Source organism: Cyprinus carpio, chromosome B14, assembly GCF_018340385.1.
Source record: "Cyprinus carpio isolate SPL01 chromosome B14, ASM1834038v1, whole genome shotgun sequence".
Classification (NCBI taxonomy): domain Eukaryota; kingdom Metazoa; phylum Chordata; class Actinopteri; order Cypriniformes; family Cyprinidae; genus Cyprinus; species Cyprinus carpio.
Genome location: NC_056610.1, coordinates 26,245,766 through 26,268,726, shown reverse-complemented (window position 1 = coordinate 26,268,726; position 22,961 = coordinate 26,245,766). Strand labels below are relative to the sequence as shown.

The window sequence follows — 22,961 nt, the reverse complement described above, 5'->3', positions numbered from 1 at the left end:
CAGCACAGCTGTGGTTCATTTCATGTTGATTTGATGATGAAAATTAGACGACCTACATTAACATCATAAAAATCTGTATCCCACTGGTTAATCCCATGCAGTTTTATGTAATTTTAATTTTTGTGAAACTGCTTTTTCTTGCAAAATAAACAACAGAATAAGAGGCATTTTAAATGCATTTTTATTTTTACAGTTTCCCACCAACAACAACAGAGACAATGTGCGGGATTGCAAAAACAGAATTTTTGAATTATCTTACATTTTGCTGTAGGAATCAAAATGCCTAGTTTTCAGTGCTTAAAAATCTACAGAAAGCTAGACACAATATAAAAGCTAGATACAAGAACAGATGTGATGGTTAACAGAAAAGCAGTTCCTAACACTGTCACAATTAGGCTTTAAAGTGGTTTTCTGTTACTATTTTTGACACTGGCAACTCTTAAAAATGTAGAAATAATCAACTTTACACCTAAGCTAACAATATGCAGAAAAATATCTCAATGCCTGTGACCTCAGAACACCACTTCTCATAATTTGACAGTTGTCAGATTTGAAACCTCCAACAAAGGTGTCCCAGGCGGTCGATGTTTTTATGTAGAACACTATGGATGGGTGCAATATAGCGTGCAACATCACCGTCCCGTGAAAAGTCCCGAAAGAAAAGTCCTTGGTCAGCACAGAAGGTGAACTTCTGCGGCATTGGGCGTTTCCCCCGCATGTACTCCCATACACCCAACAGCAGTAGCCTAACTTCAAAGGGTGAGATGTGAGGGAAAACCTCATGGATTGTTACTCAACACTGGAGGTAGTAGCTGACCTTCACCCATACATGATACGAGCAAACAGGAGGTCTGAAGGTGCCAGGGGGAGTCCAACACTGATGGTTCCCTTGATCCTTCCCAGTGAGCCAATAAGGTGGAAAGCAGACCTCTTAAAATGACGGAGCAGTAGCACAGAGCTGGACGTCCAGCTGCAACTACACGGAGAAGATGGAACAGCACGGGGTTTCTTTCGAAGCAACGACGAATGTGTATGTCTCGCTCAACTGTGGTTTTCGCATGTTTCTTCTGGAGGCCAGGACAGTTCTCCATTTGCTACATCTGGACAAATGTTCTCCACCAGAGTTACAGCAATTACCTTTGCAGCCTCAGCATTAATTGGGGGAAGTTCATCAGAAATGAGAGGTTCACTGGCAGGGAAGCGGCCATTAGTGGTACCTCCAGCAGAACCATTTCTAGCATTGCCAGTAGGGCTTCCTCCACCTGCACTACAACACTGAACCATGACCGCAAACAAGGTCTGCATGTTCTGATTGACTCTATCTGGGTCAGGTTGTGAAGGGGTGTACGGAGGTTTCAAACCCTTTCCGATTACTCCAGCATGAAACACGGACCACACGTTACCCGAGAAGTTAACAGAAGTGCCAAATTTGCAGTTGATGTCCAAGAGGGAGACGCCCAAGTCTGGAACAAGGTTGGATGACTGTGTGGTGTCATCACCTGGCTCTCCTGCAGGCCTCCAAATAAATCTCGGTTGCCTCTGTGCAGGGCTCCCTCCACTAGTTGTTGCAGCACAGCTTTAAGCGTCAAGGGAGAGTAGGCTGCAAGACGTGACAACAGTCGCATGGAGTAGCCCACTTCCTCTTCCCCTACCCTAAGACTCTCCCCTTGCTGTCGTAAACACACAAAGAAGTGTGACACTGCCGCTCTACATATCAGCAACAGATGAGCTGGAGAGCAAGCTCTGGGAAGCTGGCTACACGAAAGCAGACGGACAGATCTGGATACCACTGTGTCGCCATGAAGAAGCAAAGGGCAGAAATCCTGAAGGTGGTTGGAGATGGCAACTCTAACTTGCGAGGCCATTGATGACTGAGCTGAACTCCCCGTTGCAGCCCCTCCATTTTTCCGATCCTCCTCTTGACTCTGTACTGCAGTAGTAGCAGGTTGTCAGGAGCTGAGCCAACTGTTTGTTGTCAAGGGTTTGAGTGTGGATCTGGGCAACACAGCGGGCTATTGTTGACGGAAGCAACCCGGAGAGTGAAGTGGAAAGTGGGGTGTACAATTGCGAGGCCAGAGCAAGCTCCTCTGGGTTTCGGGCTTGGGTGAAGAGCTGACACAAAGCTTCAGTGGCCACACTCGGGCCACCATACACGGATAGCAGACACAGGAGCTGATGCAACCAGAGGTGCCTCTTCCGCTCAAGCCGGAGGGTTTCAGCGCACAGATCACCTATGTTTTCCTGGAGCTCCTCTAGAAATGGGACCACTTGTAGCATTGATGGGGCAGCAGAGGACTGTGGGAATGGTTCATCACCCTCTGGTCTGTTGTGCACCAGCTTGTGAAGATGTAGCAGAAGCATTTGCAGTAAGCGGTCACAGGCTTCTCGAATACTATCATGGGGAGAGGGTGTAGGGCCTGATATGATCACTGACGATGGTGTAGCAGTGTCTGCAAGGAACTTCAGCACCCTTGCTCCACCTGAAGGGCTTTGGCTTATGAGATGCACCGCTAGACTCAACATATTCTCGAGCTCCTCCCGGGGCAAGGCCTGGAACTGAGCCTGGAGTTGAATTAGCACAGGCGGTCTGAGGAACTCCACCAGTTCTGCAGAAACGGCCCCCAGCAGAGTGGGGGAAAGAGCAGCCAGTTGAAGCAAAAAAGGTACAGTGGCCCTACGGAGATGAGGGGAGTTCTCCCACCCTCCTGCCCCGGATGAATGCGGAGGTACATTTTGAGGGGGTGGAGACAGACTATCCTGAAACATCCTGAGAAGCTCTTTCTTGATGCTATCAGAATGTCTGGAGGCCAAGTGCCCAAGGATACCAACCACTGAGCCTATTTTGGGGACTCTGCTGCTCTTGTCTATTGGCTGCTGTTGGTTTATCTTCTCAGCAGAGGAATATCCGTGCGCATAAAAGTCTTTGAGGCCACAAGCCAGCACCCTGCTGATTATGGTGCCAGGAAAAGCTGAACCAATGTGGGCGACGACCCAGTCAAAATGAGGGGAGTGCTGGACAGAGGTGTCCAACAAGGCATCCACACAGGCATCGGGGCACCAGGCCAACATGGCTGCTAGACACTGGGAGTAGCACTCCATAAGTGAACGAGTGGCTGCACACGACATCCAAAGCTGCAGCAGCTCATTTAGGCTGGACGAGTGAGGAGCCGCCCTTCGTCCTGCATGCTTGCTGCTAAGCTGACCAAGAAGGTCAACAGCCCATGTGGACACAAGAGGAGCCCAAGCTTTAGGACTAAGCTTGATAAATTCAGAAAGGACTGCATGGACTTCTTTAATAACGTCTCCAAATTGGATACACAGGTGCTCCCTCCTCCACTTGTACTGTTACCACCATTTTCACCCTCTGCCTCCAGGTCTTGCAGAAAGGCCGCAACATATTCATCATACACTCCCCTTAAGTGCTCCAAGACGGCTCTGACACGGCAGGCTGGGACAGTTCGAAGGAGGCGCACTGCGCAGCGGGCATGATCCCGAACGCTAAGTTTACGTCCCTGTGTCTGGTCAACGCCACTGATGAAAGCCTTGATTTCTAAAGCCAGCTCTTGAGGACTGATGAAAAAGAAAAAGGACAGTTGAAATACACAGAAATGAAATGTAGCATATATTTGCAATAAAAATAAGATTTTTTCTATATTGACTATATTCAGAAATAACATGTCAACAGTCACAGCAGTATAACATGCTATCCTTCATCTAATACTATTTTAAAAACATGCCATTTTAAGACTGTATTAATTGAGAAACAACATAGAATACTTATAATTTCAAAATAAGCTGTCACATTTTATATAAGTGCACTTAATTTATGAAAGAAATATTTTACTATATTGTAGCCAAAACAATGGCGTGATATATTTTACAACTGTGCTGATTAAATAACTGTATTGTATCATTTTAGGTTTTGCTGAAAAATCTTTAATAGGCTATTTAATATTCCAACTAACCCATATACAGTGTGAAAACATGCCACATTTTAGGAATGCTGTCACAAAATGTCAATGTGTTTCATACACTGTATTCTGTGCAATAACTGTAAACATGTTTATTTATAAGTATATAAGAAACTGCATATTTACTAATGCTTTGGCAATGTAAAGCCATTTACTATGCCAGGAAATTTTACTGAACCTGAAATAACAGAAATGCACTGACAGAGAAAGCAACACATGACAAAATGGACATACAGTTACAATAGGGATTTATGCTCGCAGTATTTTTTTTACCTTTACTAACATACTGGACTAAATTTGGCAAACACCTGCTCTCTGTATTAATTATATAAATCAGAATCAGTAAAAAGATAATATTTTGTTCAATCATACAGATAACGCAGTTTAATGAAGAATGGAATTCCTTCCATAAACTGATACAAATGTTTTAGAAGTTATTGGTAACATATATGATTATTCGATTACTGCTCACCTGTAATTGTTTAGAGAAGTGTGGCAGTGAGACGTCTGCATGGCTGACAAGGCATTCCCCTCGAACATCGCAGACATCGTTTATGTACTTATACCAAATACTCCATGCACAATATTAAATCTACATAAAAAAAACAACTACTACAATGGCGAAATGTGAAGGGGAAAGGGGCAGTATTTGCAACTTTCGCCAATTTTTCAACACCGTTTCAACAAACGGTACACTAAACAGCGGAAGCTCTCGTTTCTTTCTTTAGTCAGGCGGAAATTTCGAGTTTGCTACATTTATCGCCCTCTGTAGTTTAGGAGTTATTATTGTCAAAGCACTCTCAACACCTTCCTTGGAAAAAAAACCGTGCAAAATGGGCTGTGTGTTTGATGAGGTTATGATGACAGAAAATATGGCGTTATTTTACTGACAAATGTCGAGAACTCATTATTGTAGCGTGAAAGCACATTAATACGATGCGCGAGCACGGATTTCCTTTGCTCTCGCACAATACCGGACGCGCGCACTCAGATACACGCTGTTCGAGAGTGCGCGCACTTAAAACGTGTCTCTCCTCTCACTCAAACTGTGTCCTGTGGACTTTCAAATCTCTCTGTGCTTATGCGCTATAGATATAACTTATTTTCGCACCTGATTAATACGTTGTCAAAGGTTATCATTATGCACTTTTAAAAAATGTATCATAATATGTCAGATAGACACCTCAACTGAATTTAAAATCATTGCAATAAATTCTAAGTTGGTATGATGGCAATAAGTAACAACTCCTCAAATCAACATCAAATGTAAAAATAGATGTAAATGATGCAAGATGTAACAATACATGCTCTAATAGCATCGCTTTTTGGAAATTTATTGGGAGTTTTTTTTTTTTTTAATCCGGTGGTTTGTTTTCATGTTGATGATTTTTTTTTCATTGATAAACCACTTAATATTAGCTGTACATTCAATGGCACTCTTCTCTAAAACAGTGAATATACAGTTATATTATGATAGTTACATGTGATTGCATTGTCTGCAAATGCATTAAACCCATAGAATATAATGTAGTAATGTTATGGCAAATATGAAAAATTCATTGTAGTGTTATATTTGGTCTACAAATCTTAAGTATATGTTTAGGGAATAATGCATCTGACCCACATCTAAATAGTTCTGTCTTAAATCAGAAGATATACATAAATCAGAGAGATATATTAATCCAAGTACACAATATATATATATTATATATATATATATGATATATAATATATATTTTAAGATATCATATGCTTTTTTGTAAGATTACATGTTTAGATAAATCGTTCAGAACTCAAGTTTGACCAAACTGTAAAACTATTTACAAATCATCCAAATCACGACCCAGTTCATTTCTAATATTACATGACTTACACTTGAATTGTAAAGAAATTATTGATCACATCTTTGATTCTCTGATTGGTTGATTTAACCTTTGATATTTTTTAAATTAGGTGCGAAAAGACATTCGTGATCTATAGCGCACGAACGGAGAGAGGGAGGGGTGTCAGAATCGCACAGAAGACAAAGTCAAGAGCGAGAGGAGAGACACGTTTTAATATGTTCGCACTCTATCATTGTTTTACTACCTTATGCACGTCACGTGTTTTGCATTAACGTAGTTTATGGTTCGTGATATATATATATCGTCTCATAACCCGAAATTAGACACTTTATTATGCGAATTGTAAAAAAAAAAAAAACATACTATTGTAGTGTTGGCCGATATGGTCATTTTTTTCTTAAAATCAGATCAGATCGACGAAATACATAGATATTATCGTGCTGGGTGAATTAAGTAAGAGAGATTCGTTCTTGTCATAGCATAACTATTTGGTGTTTTAAACCGCGCACATTCATATACGAGAGAGAGCCTATGGAATCACCAATAATCGAAAGTGATATTGCTTTAAAACATACTGATTTTCATCTAACGTTAAATATAAAAATTTACTGTATTTAAAACAGCTAGTTCATATATAGTCCTTTAAAACTATCATATTGTGCGGTGACAAATGTACTGCAAACTCTACAGCACGGTATCATTCCTAAATGTTTCAGTCAACGGTGAAAATCAGTTATTGTAGCTCTAGATTTCAATTAAATACATTTTGTCAGTTTAACACTAATATAGGGACACAAACGAACACGGTAATATATAAAGGATTTAAAAAATGTAATTCATATATTACTGTAGTTAAAGTTGAATTGAACTGTCGGGACGCATCGGTCATACAGCGCGGTGACAAATTTACCGCGCGCTGCGCACAGAAACAGGTCGAAATGTTCACGTCAACGGAGAAATGCATTCTAACATAACTGTGGCATTAAACTCGGTTAGTGAGTGGCATTAAACTCAGTTAGTGAGGGCTCGTTTAAAATATTGCACATATATAGGCCGTTCAGATTACTTGTTAAAGTGCAATAAAATACCTTATGTCTGCAGACGATCTTCACCAACTACAGGCTCTAATCCTCATTTGCGCGCACGTGTGTGTGAAATAGCTGGGCAGTTTGATAGCCGAATTATAATAGGCCGCCTCATAACCTGCGGGGCGGGTTGGGACGGGTAAAGAAATTTTAATTTATTTGCGGGGCGGGCTGGGGCGGGCCAAATAATTTCATAAAAGCGGAACCGCGGGTTGGAAAAAAACCCGACCCGCGCATCACTAGCGTGTATCTGAGCGCGCGCCCCCGGTTTTGTGTGGAGGCAAAGGAAATCAGCGCGCGTGCGGAGAGATTCGCGCTCGCGCATTGTATTAATGAGCACTGTACACTCAGGAATAAACCCTGAGAAATGTAATAATCTCGGGTTATTTTATTCATTCCATGTTTCACACTGTTCATATTTTATGCTTGGTTAATTTTATATAACGCACTGTATATTTCTAAAGTCAAAAGTTACAGTTCTTATTTGCTTATTTATGAGGCCAATAACATTGAGCGCCCATTGATAAAGTTCCCAGCAGGTGCGTGAACGTTTTATAAGAACTGCTTGTCCTACACTGGAAAAGTTGCCACTCTAGTTGACCACTCTGGTCGTCTTTAACGTACTAAAAGTAGTCTTCTGGATAAAACTAACTGAAATAAGACGTCAAAAAAAGTGTACATATATTTTAAATTGTTTCAGAAGAACACCAACACCTTTTAAGGGCGTCTCTATCCGCACTGAATGTATCTGATTGGTCGAGTAGCGCTATATATTCTCTCATTTCACTTCAAGGTAGCATCACAGAGACGGCTACGTACTTGTAAGTATAATACTCTAATTAAGACCACAGTGTAACTTCCGTACTCGATTATGAATACTTTGTTCAAAGCATATGGATCGTAGAGCGCAAACTGTTTTAGTTTGTTTTAGGAAGACCGAAGTGTCGAGTTGCTCCCACCTTCTTATGTTTATTTCCGATTATTCAAATGAATTTAATTACGATAGCCTTTACATTCATGTACATACAAGTGATTTATGTAATTTAGAGAATGTGTTTCTTGACGTAGAAATTTAAAATGTCCCATAAAAAATGCTTTGTTATGTGTTTCTAACAGGAAAGTGAAAGTGAGGTCGTCATGGCTAAGGTAAATATCTTAATTAATGGGAAGAATGAATTCCCTTACGAAAATTAACCATTGTTTTACAACAAAAACATGAACCAAAAAACATGATTACTTCATTTTTTTGCTACAATAAAACCATGGTTGATTTTCGTAAGGGAAAGCTCACGTTGCAAATAGATATTTTTGTGCTGTTGTTAGGCTATATACTGAACTGACTGTTTGGCACTGTACGCTTATTGCTCGAGGTCTGTCGTAAAGCAGTTTTATTATTACGGTAACAGAGATCTTGCGTACAGTTTCACTTATTTTATCTCCAAAATCAAAAAGTACAAATAAAAAGAACAAATGTATTGCGTGCAGTTAAACAATATCACTGCATACATTACTGACAGATGACTCTGTATTTATTTATTTATTTATTTTATATATTACGCCTCCTATTGTTTCATAGTACGAGAAGAAGCCAGAACCTGGAGACCTTATTGAAATCTTCCGAGGCACATATCAGCACTGGGCTATTTATGTTGGTGAAGGTTATGTGATTCACCTGGCACCCCCCTGTGAGTATTTTACATCCCTCAAATGATGTTTATTGAGCTTAACTTGCACTGAATTTCAAGTCTCATGCATTCAGACTTTTATTTTTCCTTTCTTTCTACAGCTGAACATGCTCAAGCTGGAGCCTACAGTACGATGTCAGTATTATCTGATAAAGCCACAGTGAAGAAAGAAGAACTTTATGAAGTAGTTGGCAATGATGAATACCGTATCAACAATCTTCTGGAAAAGAAATATGAGCCACGTCCTGTTCAAGAGATTCTTCGGGATGCACATAGTGTTTTGGGACAAGAACGTCCATATTGTGTCTTTAGAGCGAACTGTGAGCACTTTGTTACAGAGCTGAGATACGGAGAACCACAGTCCCGACAGGTACAGCTGTTTGGCATGACCTGGCATATTGAGATTATTCAGACAAGTACTGTAATTGAATTACTCCTAAATGTCTCAAATTTGCAAATCACTGTTTTATTGTAAAACATTTATTTTTTAAATGTATTTATTATAGGCTAATGTCGCAAAAGCAACAACTTTTCACAGTGAATTAATTTAAATAATTTTTGTTTATTCTAATAGGTACGAGTCGCAGTGGAGACTTTTGCTGCAGTTGCTAGTGCAGGGATTGGCCTTGGGATCGTTGCTATTGCCATTTCAAAAATGCTTGGTTCAAAAGACAAAGAGAAGCAGACACAATGAATAGTGAAAAATAAAGAACTAAAAGTACTATTTAAACCCAGTAAAATGTTTATTAACTTTAAATCATTAAAACAAACCATTAAATCTAAGTGTTAAATTTGGCAGCCTTAGTTTTATGAGTACAAATGGAGAGATTACAGAATGTAAAGTCTATTGAGGTGTAAGGCAACTCAACAGTCCATAGTCCAAGTCTTTCTCTCTGTTTCTCTCTCTCTATGATATCAGACATTTATTTTTTCTGCTAGATATCTAATGACCTTTCAAGCATTTTTATTACTGTGTATTATAAGAAAAACATAGAAAGCTGAATATAGTGGCATCATGAACCACCACCGGAAGGACGCATCCTAGTACGACTGCATATCTAGGCTGTCATCAAGCTCCTTCGAAGGACATCTTAAGTTAAAACGATCTATTCTATATAGTAGTTTTTTTTGCATCAGGTGTATCCTTTATGTATCCCTCACAAAAAAATAAAATAAAATAAAAAATAAATAAAAAGCTGAAAATGACTATTGTCCTGTCCAAATACCCACACTTGCAGTCTTCAAGCCCATGTTGACTGTTCATGCTTAACGATACTTTAACCCAAGGTATACACATATGATCAAACGGGGACTTTAATTACATTTTTTGTCAAAAATTAAGCACTTGTTTTTTTGATATATTACATTTTAAAATACTTGTAATCAGACCACAGTTATTTTTTCTTGATTGTATGATTATTATTGAGAAGCTAGCCTATATGGCTCTTTAAAAATGTTACAAAATATGAGGCCTGATATATTATGTAGTATGTAGGAGAAAACCTCAATGAAATCTTCCTAGGCTCATATCAGCACTGAGCTATTTATGTTGGTGAAGGTTATGTGATACACCTGGCACCACCCTGTGAGTCATTTACATGCCTCAAATGATATCTACTGATAATTAACCTAAAAAGACAATTAAGTCATCATTTACTCACCCTGGCGGTTGTTCAAATGTCATATGCTCTTATTGCTTTTTTAGACCACATCCATTGTATTGAATATACTGGATGTGTTTTTTAAGTCTCATGACTGTATTTACATTTTCATTTCTTTCAGATAGCTGAACATACTCAAGCTGGGGCCAACAGAATGATGTCAGTAATGCACAAAAAAGCCATAATGGCAAAAGAAGAACTGTATGAAGTAGCTGGCAATACTATGTCATCCACCTTATGGATGAAACAATATAATATATATATAATATATCTGCTGTCTACAGATTTTTTTTTTTTTTTAAATAATACATTTTTAATGACCTTTCAAAAACTTTTATAACTGTCTAATACAATTAAAACTTGACCAAATTATGTTTAAACCTTTATTAATTTGGACTGAACTTGTAGCCTACATCTGCAGACTGTATCATGCTTACAAATACATAAAATCGAGAATCAGAATAAACAAACCACCATAATGACAGTAAAAAAGAGCACCACGCGTTGTTCCTCTATACAGATAACAGTTTAACAAGACAGATAACAATCAGGACTTCCGTCCATAAACTGAAGCAATGTTTCATTAGCTGTTCGTAACCTGTATGATTGCTCACCACATCGTTTATGTGTGTATATATTTCATGCAGAATATTTAATTTACATACAGAATTAATAATACTGCAAATGTAGAAATGTGAAGGGAGTTTCGATTTTAACCATTTCAACGCCGTTTCAATGACTGACGCACCAGACACCTACATTCTTTCGCCACTGGGAACATTACAATACCCTTACCGCCCTCTGAAGTCTAGGAGAGTTATTATTATCAAAATATTTAGTGCTCAACATCGTCCTTGACAACACTGCATAAAATGGAATCAGTCCCAAAATTACCCAAATGCATATTTCTAAATTCTAGGTTAAAGTTTATAAAGTCGGTGACATTGGCCTGCTGTAACTGTTTGTACAACAATGGACAAACAGTCCCTAAATGCACTCCAGCTCTTAGAAGTCTCCTGAAACGTACAAAGGAAATAGTCCTGATGGCACTGATCAAACATAAGTGAAGTTGTTATATTATGAATTAAAACAGCAATATCACTTTAAGGGCGTCCACCAATGATCTCTATCAGCGCCGAATGACCCTGCAGCTGATTGGTCGACATCAACAGTCACACCAGCAGGTTCGCTCTATGATGCTATTTTTGCCTCAGACGCAAAAGCTCACCGAGACAAACATCATTATTTGTAAGTATGATTCCTTCGTTATACCACAGGGTTACTTACTTATCTCTATTTCGGAATGAAGACCGCGGAAGCCTGGATAGTTTGTTTGTTTTGCATGACGTCAGCTTGTTCCTATAACCTGATGTTTTGTTTTTTCCCGATGCGCCAACATTATGTTCACTTATATAGAAATGCGATTATTGTAATTTTCCGAATATGCCGCATATTTTTTGCCATATAAAAGTAATTGTGTATGAAAATAAACGACATGTATATTGTAACGGTAAAGATTAATTTGTGTCCGGATCACAAATGTTGTTTACGTGTCTCTCATAGGATTAGAGTAAAAACAAGAAGAACAGTGTTTTGAAGTTGTCATGGCACAGACAAAGGTAAATGCATTTTAATAATCTAAACGAGCTGAAATGTAACAGTAAATGGCGAATAGATCATATTGTTATTGAAGAAATCGTAGTGTTTGGTACTGTTGCACAGTTAGGTAATTATGTATGCTTATTGCTCAAGGTCTTATGGGGGAATTTTATTATAAGCTACAGAGAATGTTTAAAAGTGTATAAGACAGGATTTTGTTTTCATAGCCAACAGAAAGAGCTATGTCAAGAGCATTTGTCTTTACGTTTAGGCAAAGTAACCAAACCTCTAGCAAGCACACTTTCACTTTTTTTTCTTTTCTTTTCTATCCACAATTTCAAAAACCTCTAGCAAGCACACTTTCACTTTTTTTTCTTTTCTTTTCTATCCACAAGTGCAATAGTATCTGTTATTTGAGTCAAACAGTATTATATATTTATTGTCAGTCTAAATGACTCTTTAACAAAATATGACATCTGATATTGTGTCCCTTGTATGATCAAAAGCCGGAGCCTGGAGACCTTATTGAAATCTTCCGAGGCACATATCAGCACTGGGTTATTTATGTTGGTAAAGGTTATGTGATTCACCTGGCACCTCCCTGTGAGTATTTTACATGCCTCAAATGATGTTTATTGAGCTTCACTTGCACTGAATCTGAAACATTCAGACTTTATTTTTCCTTTACTCTACAGCTGAACATGCTCAAGCTGGAGCCTACAGTATGATGTCAGTATTATGTGATAAAGCCACCGTGAAGAAAGAAGAACTTTATGAAGTAGTTGGCAATGATGAATACCGTATCAACAATCTTCTGGATGAGAAATATGAGCCACGTCCTGTTCGAGAGATTCTTCAGGATGCACATAGTGTTTTGGGACAAGAACGTCCATATTGTGTCTTTAGAGGGAACTGTGAGCACTTTGTTACAGAGCTGAGATACGGAGAACCACAGTCCCGCCAGGTACAGTTTGAACATCACAGAAGTAGTGTAATAATGTGAAGAAGTGAATAGTGCTTTCAGTAATTTCTCCAAAAAATGTGAAAATCACAGTATTGCAGCTCTGTTTTATGGTAAACTATTTAATATTGATATAGGCAACAGTGATGGGTGCTTTTCTTTTCATACAGTGAATTAATATAATACTTCCTGTACATTGTCATAGGTGCGGAAAGCGGTGGAGATGGGTGTTGGAGTTGGTCTTGTTGCAGCAGGTACCTTTGCAGTTCTTGCTGCTGCTGCTGCCATATTTAGCTCAAAAGACAAACAGAAACGGAAACAGAACCAGTAAAAACTGGGGAATGAAGTGAAAGCACAGTTGTGGAGACCTTTGATATTTAAAGTCTGTAAAATGTGTAATGCATTTAATGAAAATAATTAAAAACATTTAATGTATTGATTAGGCAGGCTTAGTTTTATGAGCACAAATGGAAATATTCCTAAACAGAACATAAGTGATTGTCAGCAACCAAACAAAACCCCATCTGTTCTGTGGTTTGCTAACAGTGGTGCATTTCGCTGCTGACAAATCTCTGCATGAAAGATTTTATTGAAATAATTTTGATATCACACATTTCTCTTTCTACTGGTTTCCTAACAATTCAAGCACTTTAATCTATATAATCAAAAAGAGCAAGCTGAATATTTGACCAAACAAATTCTAAAATAAACTGCATTGTTGCTATTTTTGTGCCATTAAATATTTGACATCATATACTGTACTAGGTGTTTGTTTATTTCTTAATGTGATTATACTATACCAGCATATCTGTTACTTAATTTAGATGTTACTTAATTTAATTCTGAAAATCGGAAGGTTTCTGCATAGCTGGCCTGCCTTACATCAGCTGAATGGGACCTTTGTTACCATTTGCTGGACTAAATGCTTCTGACAGCAAAGCAGGAAGCATAACAATTTGATAACATCAGAGACATTGTGTTAAATACATCTTACGGAGTCAAATTAATTTCTCATTAATGGTTAAGGTTAAACTCATTTTGTGGCATGTTGATTACCACAAAATATCATTTTGATTATTCTCATATCCATTAAGACAAGGGTCAACTACATAATGAAGTAAAGTAAACATTAACGAAAGATAATTACCGTACTGTGCAATTCTAATCTGTGACATCATCTTTGGTGGTTGGATTTGCCATCACTCCTTAATTAAACGTTTACAAATATAGCACTGGCCAAAGAGAAGGAAATGAGACTGAAATAAATACATTAGTCTTACTGTCCAGTACTTTGAATTTTAGAAACCTTTCTTCCCGAGTTATGTTCATAAGCCAGTAATGCATTTCAACCAATAACTTTCCATGACATTGCCCAACGCTCGTCATTCCCACATAAGGATTTTTAGAAATATCTTTTTGATTTTATATTGACAATTCAGCTAATTCAATTTTCTACCAGTGTTTTTAGGCCTGGGAATTATAATATTAAATTCCTTTATTTCTAGATTTCTGATGACTGTAGAAAATAAATCTCACCACTTCTTCTGTTATGTATTTTTAGAAGGCAACACTGTTTCTGGCAGTTCAGTGAGACCTTTGTTACCATTTGCTGGACTTAGTTCTGCGAAACATAGCAATTGAGCAACATGATTCTGTACAGCACATTTCCAAAGACAGACTGCTCCTCTTTATTATAATACATATGAAGCTGGATTTTTACATCTGTGTGTACAGTACATGAATTACCCCTTCTGAAAATATTGCACCGGATTTCACAGACTGTCTCATTAACTAAAATCATCTGTTGATTACTTTATTTTACAACATAAGCAGTACCACCCACCTGGAACGCAAAAGAAGGCACAAACCAGAAATAACAAGCACATCCACCCTCACCCTGTCATATGGCAAACAAAGAAAGAACAAAACGCCTTTCATGAATTACAATGTTTTTTGGTCAAGGGAATCCTTTGTTTTGAAAATGTTCATCTGTGTTTATACATGCACTAGTAATGGCATTGTTGCATTTAGGATCATGATTAAGTAACAGCTAACATTTTGAGTTTCTCTGCATCATCCATTTTCATATGTCCTCAAAGACCACATTCAAAGTGGTCCTTAGTTAATGTATAATCAGTGTACATCCATACAAAGATATATAGGATTATATTATTCAAATATCCTCGTCTCCTAATATTCAAACCAGTGAGTTCATGCACACTCAGTAAACTATGATATTGTATATTATAAAAATCATGGTACTGTGAGGAGAGGAAAGGAATATCATAGTTTAAGGTGTGTTAGGTGTTCCTCAGTCAGCAGACACGGCTGAATTTGAGTTCTTCCGAGTCGCCCAGCGTACAGACAGCTGTGAGCTCCATCACGGAATGTTTCTTTAAAATCTCGCAGTCCGTTCATCTTCAAAGAGTCAGTGATATGGTGTACCTCCAGTGCTCAGTCCAGTTTGCGTGCGCCCAGTTTGAGAGGACCCTTTGCTGCCTTGCGCTCTGCCCGTTTGGCCTCCAGCTCCTTCCGCCGCTCTTCTCGTTTCTTCTTTGCTAATTCTGCTTTACTTAAACCTGAGGGAGTGAAAGCATGGTTATTTGTGAAGCACTTTCTATTTTCTCTAACTGAAAACACAACAATGAATCTTGTGTGGGAATACGCTGGATTAAGTGCATAAACTGAAAAAATAAAATAAAAAAAAAAAGTCTCTGACCCTGATCTCTCCATCCAGTGACTCCCAGTTTTCTTCTGTTCCCCAGTCTCCAGCACTGTCTGCGTCCCAGCCATCAGACTTCTGTGGACAAAGAAAAAAAAAAACCACACATCACACATAAACGTTATACACTAGGAGGGAACTATAATTCAGAACGGATTTCTGCCACATTTAGCAATTTACAATGAAAGGGAATACCTCTACCAGAGACTTACCGTAGTACTTCGTTGTGACACACTGGAAAACAGATCAGATGTTGCTGATTTTCCTTCCGCTCCATCCCAGTTATAATCACTGGCCAATCGTACCCCTTCCTGAGCAGAGCTTACTCTGCCACTCTTTGGAGCTCTGGTTGAGGCTTTACTTCGAGGTGTTGGTGAGAAACTCTCAGCCAGACTCCCATCCTCGTCCCAGTCATTACCCCAGCCCTCATCAGCAGGTGAACTTTGACCCTGACCATCTGCGTCTTTCTCATTAGACCAGCTGTCATCTGCATCCCAGCCAGAGCTCCAATCAGAGCTCTGCTTCTTGACTGCCTCTGAGGACTTCCGGCCCACCTATAGAAACATGACAAGAGTAGATTAGCCTTATTAATGGATAAGACTTCATTTATTTGTGAAGTAATATTTGAATGAATAGAATTATCCCATTTGATCATTATATTGTAATGCATGTACAATATTCTCTAAATATTTTTTAAAAATATACTGAAAATCCCATCTCAGACAACCACTTTAGAATGAACGAATATGGTTAAAAACCTGTCAAGTTTTTCCATTTAGTAAATATAAGTATGGACATTGTATATACATCCTCAACATTTGCACAAAGCAAACACTGAACAAATCAAGTAGGAGAATAGTGATCTTATATTCAATAAGCTACACTAATGCAAATCATTTACACTGCTTTTCTTTGTTGATGACGTTGCAGACCAATCAGAACGCCAATCGTCTGGATCTGTTTGGACTTTTTCAGGGTCCTGTGGGTGCACAGATATAAGGAATTATATTCAAATTTCGCAGTATTCATGTGTAAGAGAACTTTTAACACTATAAAATGTCAAGCACTGAAAAAAAAAAACCAGAGAGTTTACAGAATTTGAATAACCATCTTTCACCTCAAGGCTTCCCCAATCCTCATCATCCCACCGATCCCCTTCTGGCTGCACTGTCTCCTCATTTGAGGTCTCTGATTGGATCCCACGGTGCACCTGACGTCTGTGCTCTCATTTCTGGGCCCTAACAGGAAAAGAGCAAGTTGATGAGATTATAATCTTGGTGCCACTCCTTTTAATGTTTATTTCTGCTCATTATCTTTTTGAAAAAATAAAATCAAATAAGATTTCAGATTAAAGCTGTTTGGTAGGTTGAAACTAGATTATAAAATAACTGTAATCAATCTGAAATCATACTTTAAAGGTGCTGCATGTAGGATTGACACCGAGTGGTTGAACTAGGCATTGCAGTCCAAAATCAAAATATTGGAGAGTTTTTTTTTCACCCGCCAGCTCTTCCTCAGACTTGACACACACACACACAGTTTGCCAGATTGACGACACCAACAGGATCTAGCACTTGATGATGAATGAAATGAAATACGCTTTGTTTTCCGCCAACTGGCAACCCGGGGTGCTGAAATACAATTGGGTAAACTGGCAGTGGGCGGGTTTCACAAACCAAAACAAAGATTGACATTCAGGCCAGAATGCACATTTTTAAAGGAGAATAACTGACTGTAGCATTGTTTTTCAGATAAACAAGTATGTTAACTTAGCATGTTTCTTAAATATCTGCAAACATATTATGGTATTTTTATACTTTAGTAGAGTCAAAATCTTACATACAGCACCTTTAAAAATCTCTACATGAAAAGTTATTTTTGTATATGTAAATACACAACTCAATGAATCAAAAGGGTTTTTTCAATGTAAATTTGTAAAAAAAAAAAAAAAAATTGGGCAAGTAGTAAAATAGTTTATCTTCTTAAAACTCATATTTGTTGGCTGCATATGTCATTGAGGATGCCTCATTTAGGAAAAATAGCCATTACATTCCAAAGAAAGAAAGAAAGTACAGTCATTTACGCTTCATTATAAGTAACAGGCAATTTTATAACGGTTATTTTTTTTATTTATTTTTTTTAAATGAGACATCCTTGATGTTTGCATATGACAAATGTGAGCTCCATAGGGCACAGCCTTTGACATGAGACATAGCTTCTGTCTTGTTGCACACCTTTGCTTGCAGTATTTTGTGGGTGCTGGTCCAGCAGCAGATTGAGGGACGGGGCTGTTTTCAGCAGGTGGTGCCTCTGAACCAGCCGGAGCATTTCGGATGAGTTTGGAGGTGAGAGATGAGACCCCTGTTACCGCCCATCCTGCCCATGTCTGAGGCCAACGCGCTGAGCCTCCTGTCTGAGCCAATGCAGTCACATCCTTCTCTGTGATTGAACCATTAGCATTATTTTTTTTACATTTGGGAAGAATTATTATTATTATTATTATTTTTTTGTAAACTATCCCTTTAAGAGAAGGGACAAAATATGCTTTTAAAAACACTATACCTATTTCAGCTAGTTTAGAGGGGTCTTCAGAAACTGTCTCCAGCTTACTGAGGAAACTTTTTATGGCTTTGAACGCCTACAGGAACAGAAATACTTAAGTTAAAAATGATGGAATACACACCCAAACCACAGAACCATAAAAATAGATACTGTGGCAGTGTGCACAACAGTTTTCTTTACCTGATCTCTGACGTTTTTGTCTGGGTCCACAGTCAGTGTGCACAGTGTGGGCAGAATACGACTGGCGCTTTCTACCACACAATAGTACTGATGGGTGGCCGCAAACCCCAGCACGCCTGCTGCTCGTGAGGCAGGAAACGGGTCTTTAGTTGCCCGTGAGAATGCAGAGATTAATACACGCTGGCGCATCTGAGAAAAAAGCATTGGGAAAAAAGATGGTCATTGAGAGAAAACAATATGTCTGAACAAGGGAAGAATTGTGGGTTTTAGTTGCAGTTACCCCAGCATGAGGTAGGGGCAATTTTGCCCAGGCAAACGGTGGTGGTGCAGCGGATGGGGCCCTGATCGTCCCGGGCCTGGAGTCGTGCAAAGTGACGCATCAGCTCTTGATTTAAATTGGTTTCATTTAATTTAGGGGCCAACAGTAACATGGACTACAGGAGAAAAAGAAATTCAAAGAAACATTATTTAAAAGTGTTATAAATGTAAATGTATAAATATGCCAACATCAGTTACACTGAGGTGCAAAACACTGGAAAGGAGAGAAGATGGAGCATACAAATACCTTTACAGTCTGCTCTCGGATGGCAGGGTTTGTGTCTGTGAAGCCATGAACCACATGTGGAAAAATCTGTGAGTTAACTGCTGCTTCATTCAGATACTGAATAAACTGCTCCATCTGGTAAAAAGAGAGACACATAGAAAAAAGAATAAATTTAGAACTGAGACAGTGTGTATGACAGACTCAGAGAGTTTGGGTAAGACTTTGGTATGATGTAGAAAACTCTTACGAAAGCTACATGAAGCAATGAAGTGATGTATATATACCTGCTGTAGCAGTCGTATCCTCATGGCACGGTCCGTAGAGGAGAACATCTTCACTATGACTGGGATGATCTTCTGCTGGTACTCCTCAGCTGACAAATACTTCCCTACCTAACACAAACAAAGTATCAAAACTTCATTAAAGAAACTTAAACAACATGCTTAAGCAATAATGCAATACCTAAAATGTCTATCACCTTAAATAATGGTGTGAGGACGACAGCGCCTGCATTGCCGAACTCAAAGGCTGTAAGTAGCTGAGGCAGCACTTTATGTTTACAGAAATTTTCAGGAAAAGAGTCAAGATTCTCACTTAGGTCCTGGAAAAACTGCTGCTTCTCTGCAGGTTCTTTAATCTACAGGAACACACAAACAAACAAGCTTATATGTGACTTATCTGACCTAAATTAATGGTAATCATGTTACAGTATTATTGAAAATAGGTAAAAACAACACAAACCTATAAACACAACCCACACAAATAGCCTGATCATTCTACATACTGTTTTATCATTTTACATAAAAGATTTATAACATCTGAATTATTCATTCATCAAAGCATATTCATCAATATACAATACTGGTCAAATATATAAACTTTCTATTAATTGAAGAATCCTGAAGTGTTTCCAAAAAAAGCTATAATATATAGCTACAATATATGCCTCGAGCCCCAAATCCGCATATTAGAATTACCAACACCAAACTTTTGAATGCTAGAGTAATACAACACAATACAGGCTCACAGGAAAAGACACACACACAACTGTTTAAATACTGTATCTCTTCCAAAAACAGACAGCTCTCCACAAAGCTGTTGTTCATGAAGCCTCCAGGAGATCTGCAGTTCAGTAAGAAACGTGCAGGGTTGGGCCGAATCTTTGGGTTGGCTCCCACTAACTCACAGTAATGCGGGCACTAACTGCTTAGGAATCTGTAAGAGGTAAAGAAAGTGATTTGAAAGACTCCGAGTGTAAATAGCTTTTATTCTGTATGTTATAATCAAAACTACTGAAGAAAATTGTCATTGCACAACTAGTTAAGCAAAAATGCTCTAGTACCTTGCCGAGAGATCGTAACGAGGAGGCACGTGGTAAATTTCCATTAAATACTTCCCAAATGAGACAACCGAGACGCCACACGTCCCCTGTCCTGAGATGGTACAGACACAACAAAAAGCTATAGTTTATTAAATATGCATTATACTAAACATTTTAGGTCTTGACTGAAAGTCAAGTCAATTTAAAATTGTAATAACCTACATGAAATATATGGGCTGAACTACTAGAGAATAAGAGATTCCTGCCTGTACCATTTATCTCCACCACCGCCAGGGCTCTCTGGAGGGTCATATCTCTCTAAGTCGGGGGTTGATCACTTTAGGTGGTGGTAAGGAAGTGGACTCTCCCTGGTTTGAGGTCACATGATCCAACCCTCCAAGTTTCCATTCACCAGCACGGTCCACAAAGACAGCCCACATGCCCAAGTTATTATGGTTGAGATGGCAATCGTTCACCAAGAAGCTCAGTGCTTTCTGATGGGAAAGGAGGAGTGACAGCAAACTTAGTAACTGAACTAATGATTGAACAATCATTTCAATTTTAGTCCATGCCTTCTCAACTTACGACAATCTGATGAAGGCCCCATGACACCTCTAAATCACTCGCACCTCCCTTCTCCGCCTGGAGCTTCAGGTGAGCAGCCAGAGTCGTCACTGGCTCTGTGACGATGTACAAGCTTTTCTCTGTCTAATGCCGAACACGAAAAGACAGGAGTTTTCACGAAAATGGCTTTTTAATAATTGCAATCGGGATAAATCTTGACCGAAATTCCCACACTAACAAAAAGTGACTAAAATATTTATATTCTGGTATTCAAGTATATTTAACTGAAAAGGGGTTACATTCACAAAGCTCACCTCTCAACCTAAATAATCAAGATGAAGAAAAGCATTGCTTCAAGAGAACAACCCCCTTATGATTCATCATCACCACATTTATAAACAACATAATTTCATGGGATCCTTACCTCCAACCCATCTACGTAAGACAAGATGTTGGGATGTCTGAGAGTTTTTGTGCGTTTGAAAGCTGCTTTAGCCAGCTGTGTCTGCTCCTCTGTTCCTTGAGAAACCTCATACACGAAGACTGACACTGGCTCACCAGTGTCGTCTGGGAAAAAAGAAAGAGGGGGGTACTAAATTAACTTAAGTTATAATTCATCTATAGTTGGTCAAGAACACTAGTGCAATTAGATTTGGAAAACCAGGATGTCCTGATTATACTGACTAGTCTTGAAATGAATGAAACCACTGATATATAGCCTTTAGTCAATAACATTAGAGTAAATAGCCTCCCTGATGTTTGACCTGCCATTATAATGCTGATCAGATGATCATCAGACAGAGATGAATAGATGGTTACTGATGCCTGCTAGTAAATAACTAGAAGATACAATTACTGATATGACAAAGGTAATTCTGGTGAATGTTGATGTGATACAGTTATTAATATGGCCTGTCAGGACACGTGTACAGTAAATACAAACACTGCACCTTTCTCAGCAATTAATACAATCATACATATAATACAATGAGCGATGACAGTGTAGCACTCAAAATAAAATAAATAAATAAAAGGAAACACATAAACAAATGAATACTAACAACTGTACTTTCATTATTAAGCCGTTTAATGTATCTGCGGTTTTCTGTTGACGTGGCCACAGGAACGATGTATACTGTGCTGACAGGATGACAAAAGAAACCTAGTTTGTGTTATATAAGTGGTCCTTATATTGCACCTCTAAATATATTTAGTAATGCCTATTAAAACATATAATCCTACAAAGAATTTCAGGGTGTTTTGAGCTTTTTATATTTGCTTTACTGCGCAACGCTAAGCGGGGTGTAGCTAAACTTTAGACCGAGGCTTCAGCGGCCTGCTGCGACAATACATGCTTTATATTAATATGTCAAGTCATTTTACCTTGCGCTTGCCCCGACTAAGGGTCCATATGCCTGACTTTTCTTGGTTTTCGGGTAAAATCTCATAGTTGAAGTCTTTGATAGGATCCCGTGCGAAAAAGGACCACATCCTTCCCCGTCAAACCAGCCTACACTGTTTCTGTAGGACTGACAGAGAGCCAACAGAGGGCGCAGCTGCTCCGCGACCATCAGGCCACGTGACGCACGCGCGCACGCACACACTCTGAGTCCACTTGATCCTGTTTGGAGGTTAGTTTATTCATTGTTCAATTCAAAATGGGGGGAAATCTCATTATGAAATAAATGTTTTTTCTCTGATACACACGTTGGCCACAATTAATGGTAATCTATTATTTAATACTTTTTGCATCATCCTTTGCCAAGAAAGCAGCTCTGAGTCTTCACCTATAATGCTTGACACGTTTGGAGAACACCTGATAGAGATCAGAGACCATTCCTTCATCCAGAATCTCTCCAGACCCTTCAGATTCCCAGCTCCGTGCTGGTGCTTCTTCTCTTCAGTTCACCACACTCGTTTTCTTTAGGGTTCAGGCAGTGGTGGGGAGTAACTAGTTACATGTAACGGCGTTACGTAATTTAATTACAAAATAAATGTAACTGTAATCAGTTTGGCAGCCGATTTGGCCCGCTATTTTAATATTATTCTTGTACTTAGTCAAGCAGCAGCAGCCCATTGCTCACCATATCTCAAAATACTGTGTAAAGGACGACATCATTATTATCTATTGTAATGTTACCGTGGTAATTTAGCAGCAAATAATAATATTTTTTAATAGGTTTAGGGGGAGCTAGGGCAGACAAACGACACAACCCTTACCGAAAATGAACATGATTTTACTATAAATCCAAAGACAAAGGT

At 38.7% G+C, this 22,961-nt stretch overlaps 3 protein-coding genes and 1 pseudogene across 4 annotated transcripts; 2 read left to right on the top strand and 2 right to left on the bottom strand.

Annotated features, from left to right (window-relative positions):
- Positions 1-328: 328 nt before the first annotated feature.
- On the bottom strand, positions 329-4,697 carry LOC122139668 (annotated as a pseudogene).
- A 2,888-nt stretch (positions 4,698-7,585) lies between these two features.
- Positions 7,586-9,791, top strand: LOC109059869 (phospholipase A and acyltransferase 3-like). Of its 2 annotated transcripts, XM_019077038.2 has the most exons (5): positions 7,586-7,721; positions 8,017-8,046; positions 8,477-8,585; positions 8,687-8,955; positions 9,160-9,791. In XM_019077038.2, the coding sequence occupies exons 2-5, from the start codon at positions 8,038-8,040 to the stop codon at positions 9,277-9,279; spliced, it is 507 nt and encodes a 168-aa protein (XP_018932583.1). In that variant the 5' UTR covers positions 7,586-7,721; positions 8,017-8,037; the 3' UTR covers positions 9,280-9,791. The 2 variants fall into 2 exon arrangements, with proteins under 2 accessions (XP_018932583.1, XP_042594717.1); XM_042738783.1 differs by lacking the exon at positions 7,586-7,721 and having other exon boundaries at positions 8,486-8,585.
- A 1,544-nt stretch (positions 9,792-11,335) lies between these two features.
- LOC109059870 (phospholipase A and acyltransferase 3-like) lies at positions 11,336-13,567 on the top strand. Its single transcript, XM_019077041.2, has 5 exons — positions 11,336-11,494; positions 11,810-11,865; positions 12,352-12,448; positions 12,541-12,809; positions 13,012-13,567. The coding sequence occupies exons 2-5, from the start codon at positions 11,851-11,853 to the stop codon at positions 13,135-13,137; spliced, it is 507 nt and encodes a 168-aa protein (XP_018932586.2). The 5' UTR covers positions 11,336-11,494; positions 11,810-11,850; the 3' UTR covers positions 13,138-13,567.
- A 903-nt stretch (positions 13,568-14,470) lies between these two features.
- LOC109059871 (N-terminal kinase-like protein) lies at positions 14,471-22,289 on the bottom strand. Its single transcript, XM_042738786.1, is given in 20 exon segments — positions 14,471-15,389; positions 15,532-15,606; positions 15,741-16,082; positions 16,430-16,507; positions 16,646-16,745; positions 17,745-17,967; positions 18,091-18,166; positions 18,271-18,478; positions 18,568-18,704; positions 18,836-18,949; positions 19,099-19,206; positions 19,293-19,451; positions 19,858-20,010; positions 20,012-20,029; positions 20,157-20,247; positions 20,408-20,463; positions 20,465-20,629; positions 20,721-20,843; positions 21,124-21,259; positions 22,078-22,289. Coding segments are annotated over 20 exon segments (2,604 nt in total). The 5' UTR covers positions 22,191-22,289; the 3' UTR covers positions 14,471-15,260.
- Between the last annotated feature and the right edge of the window lie 672 nt (positions 22,290-22,961).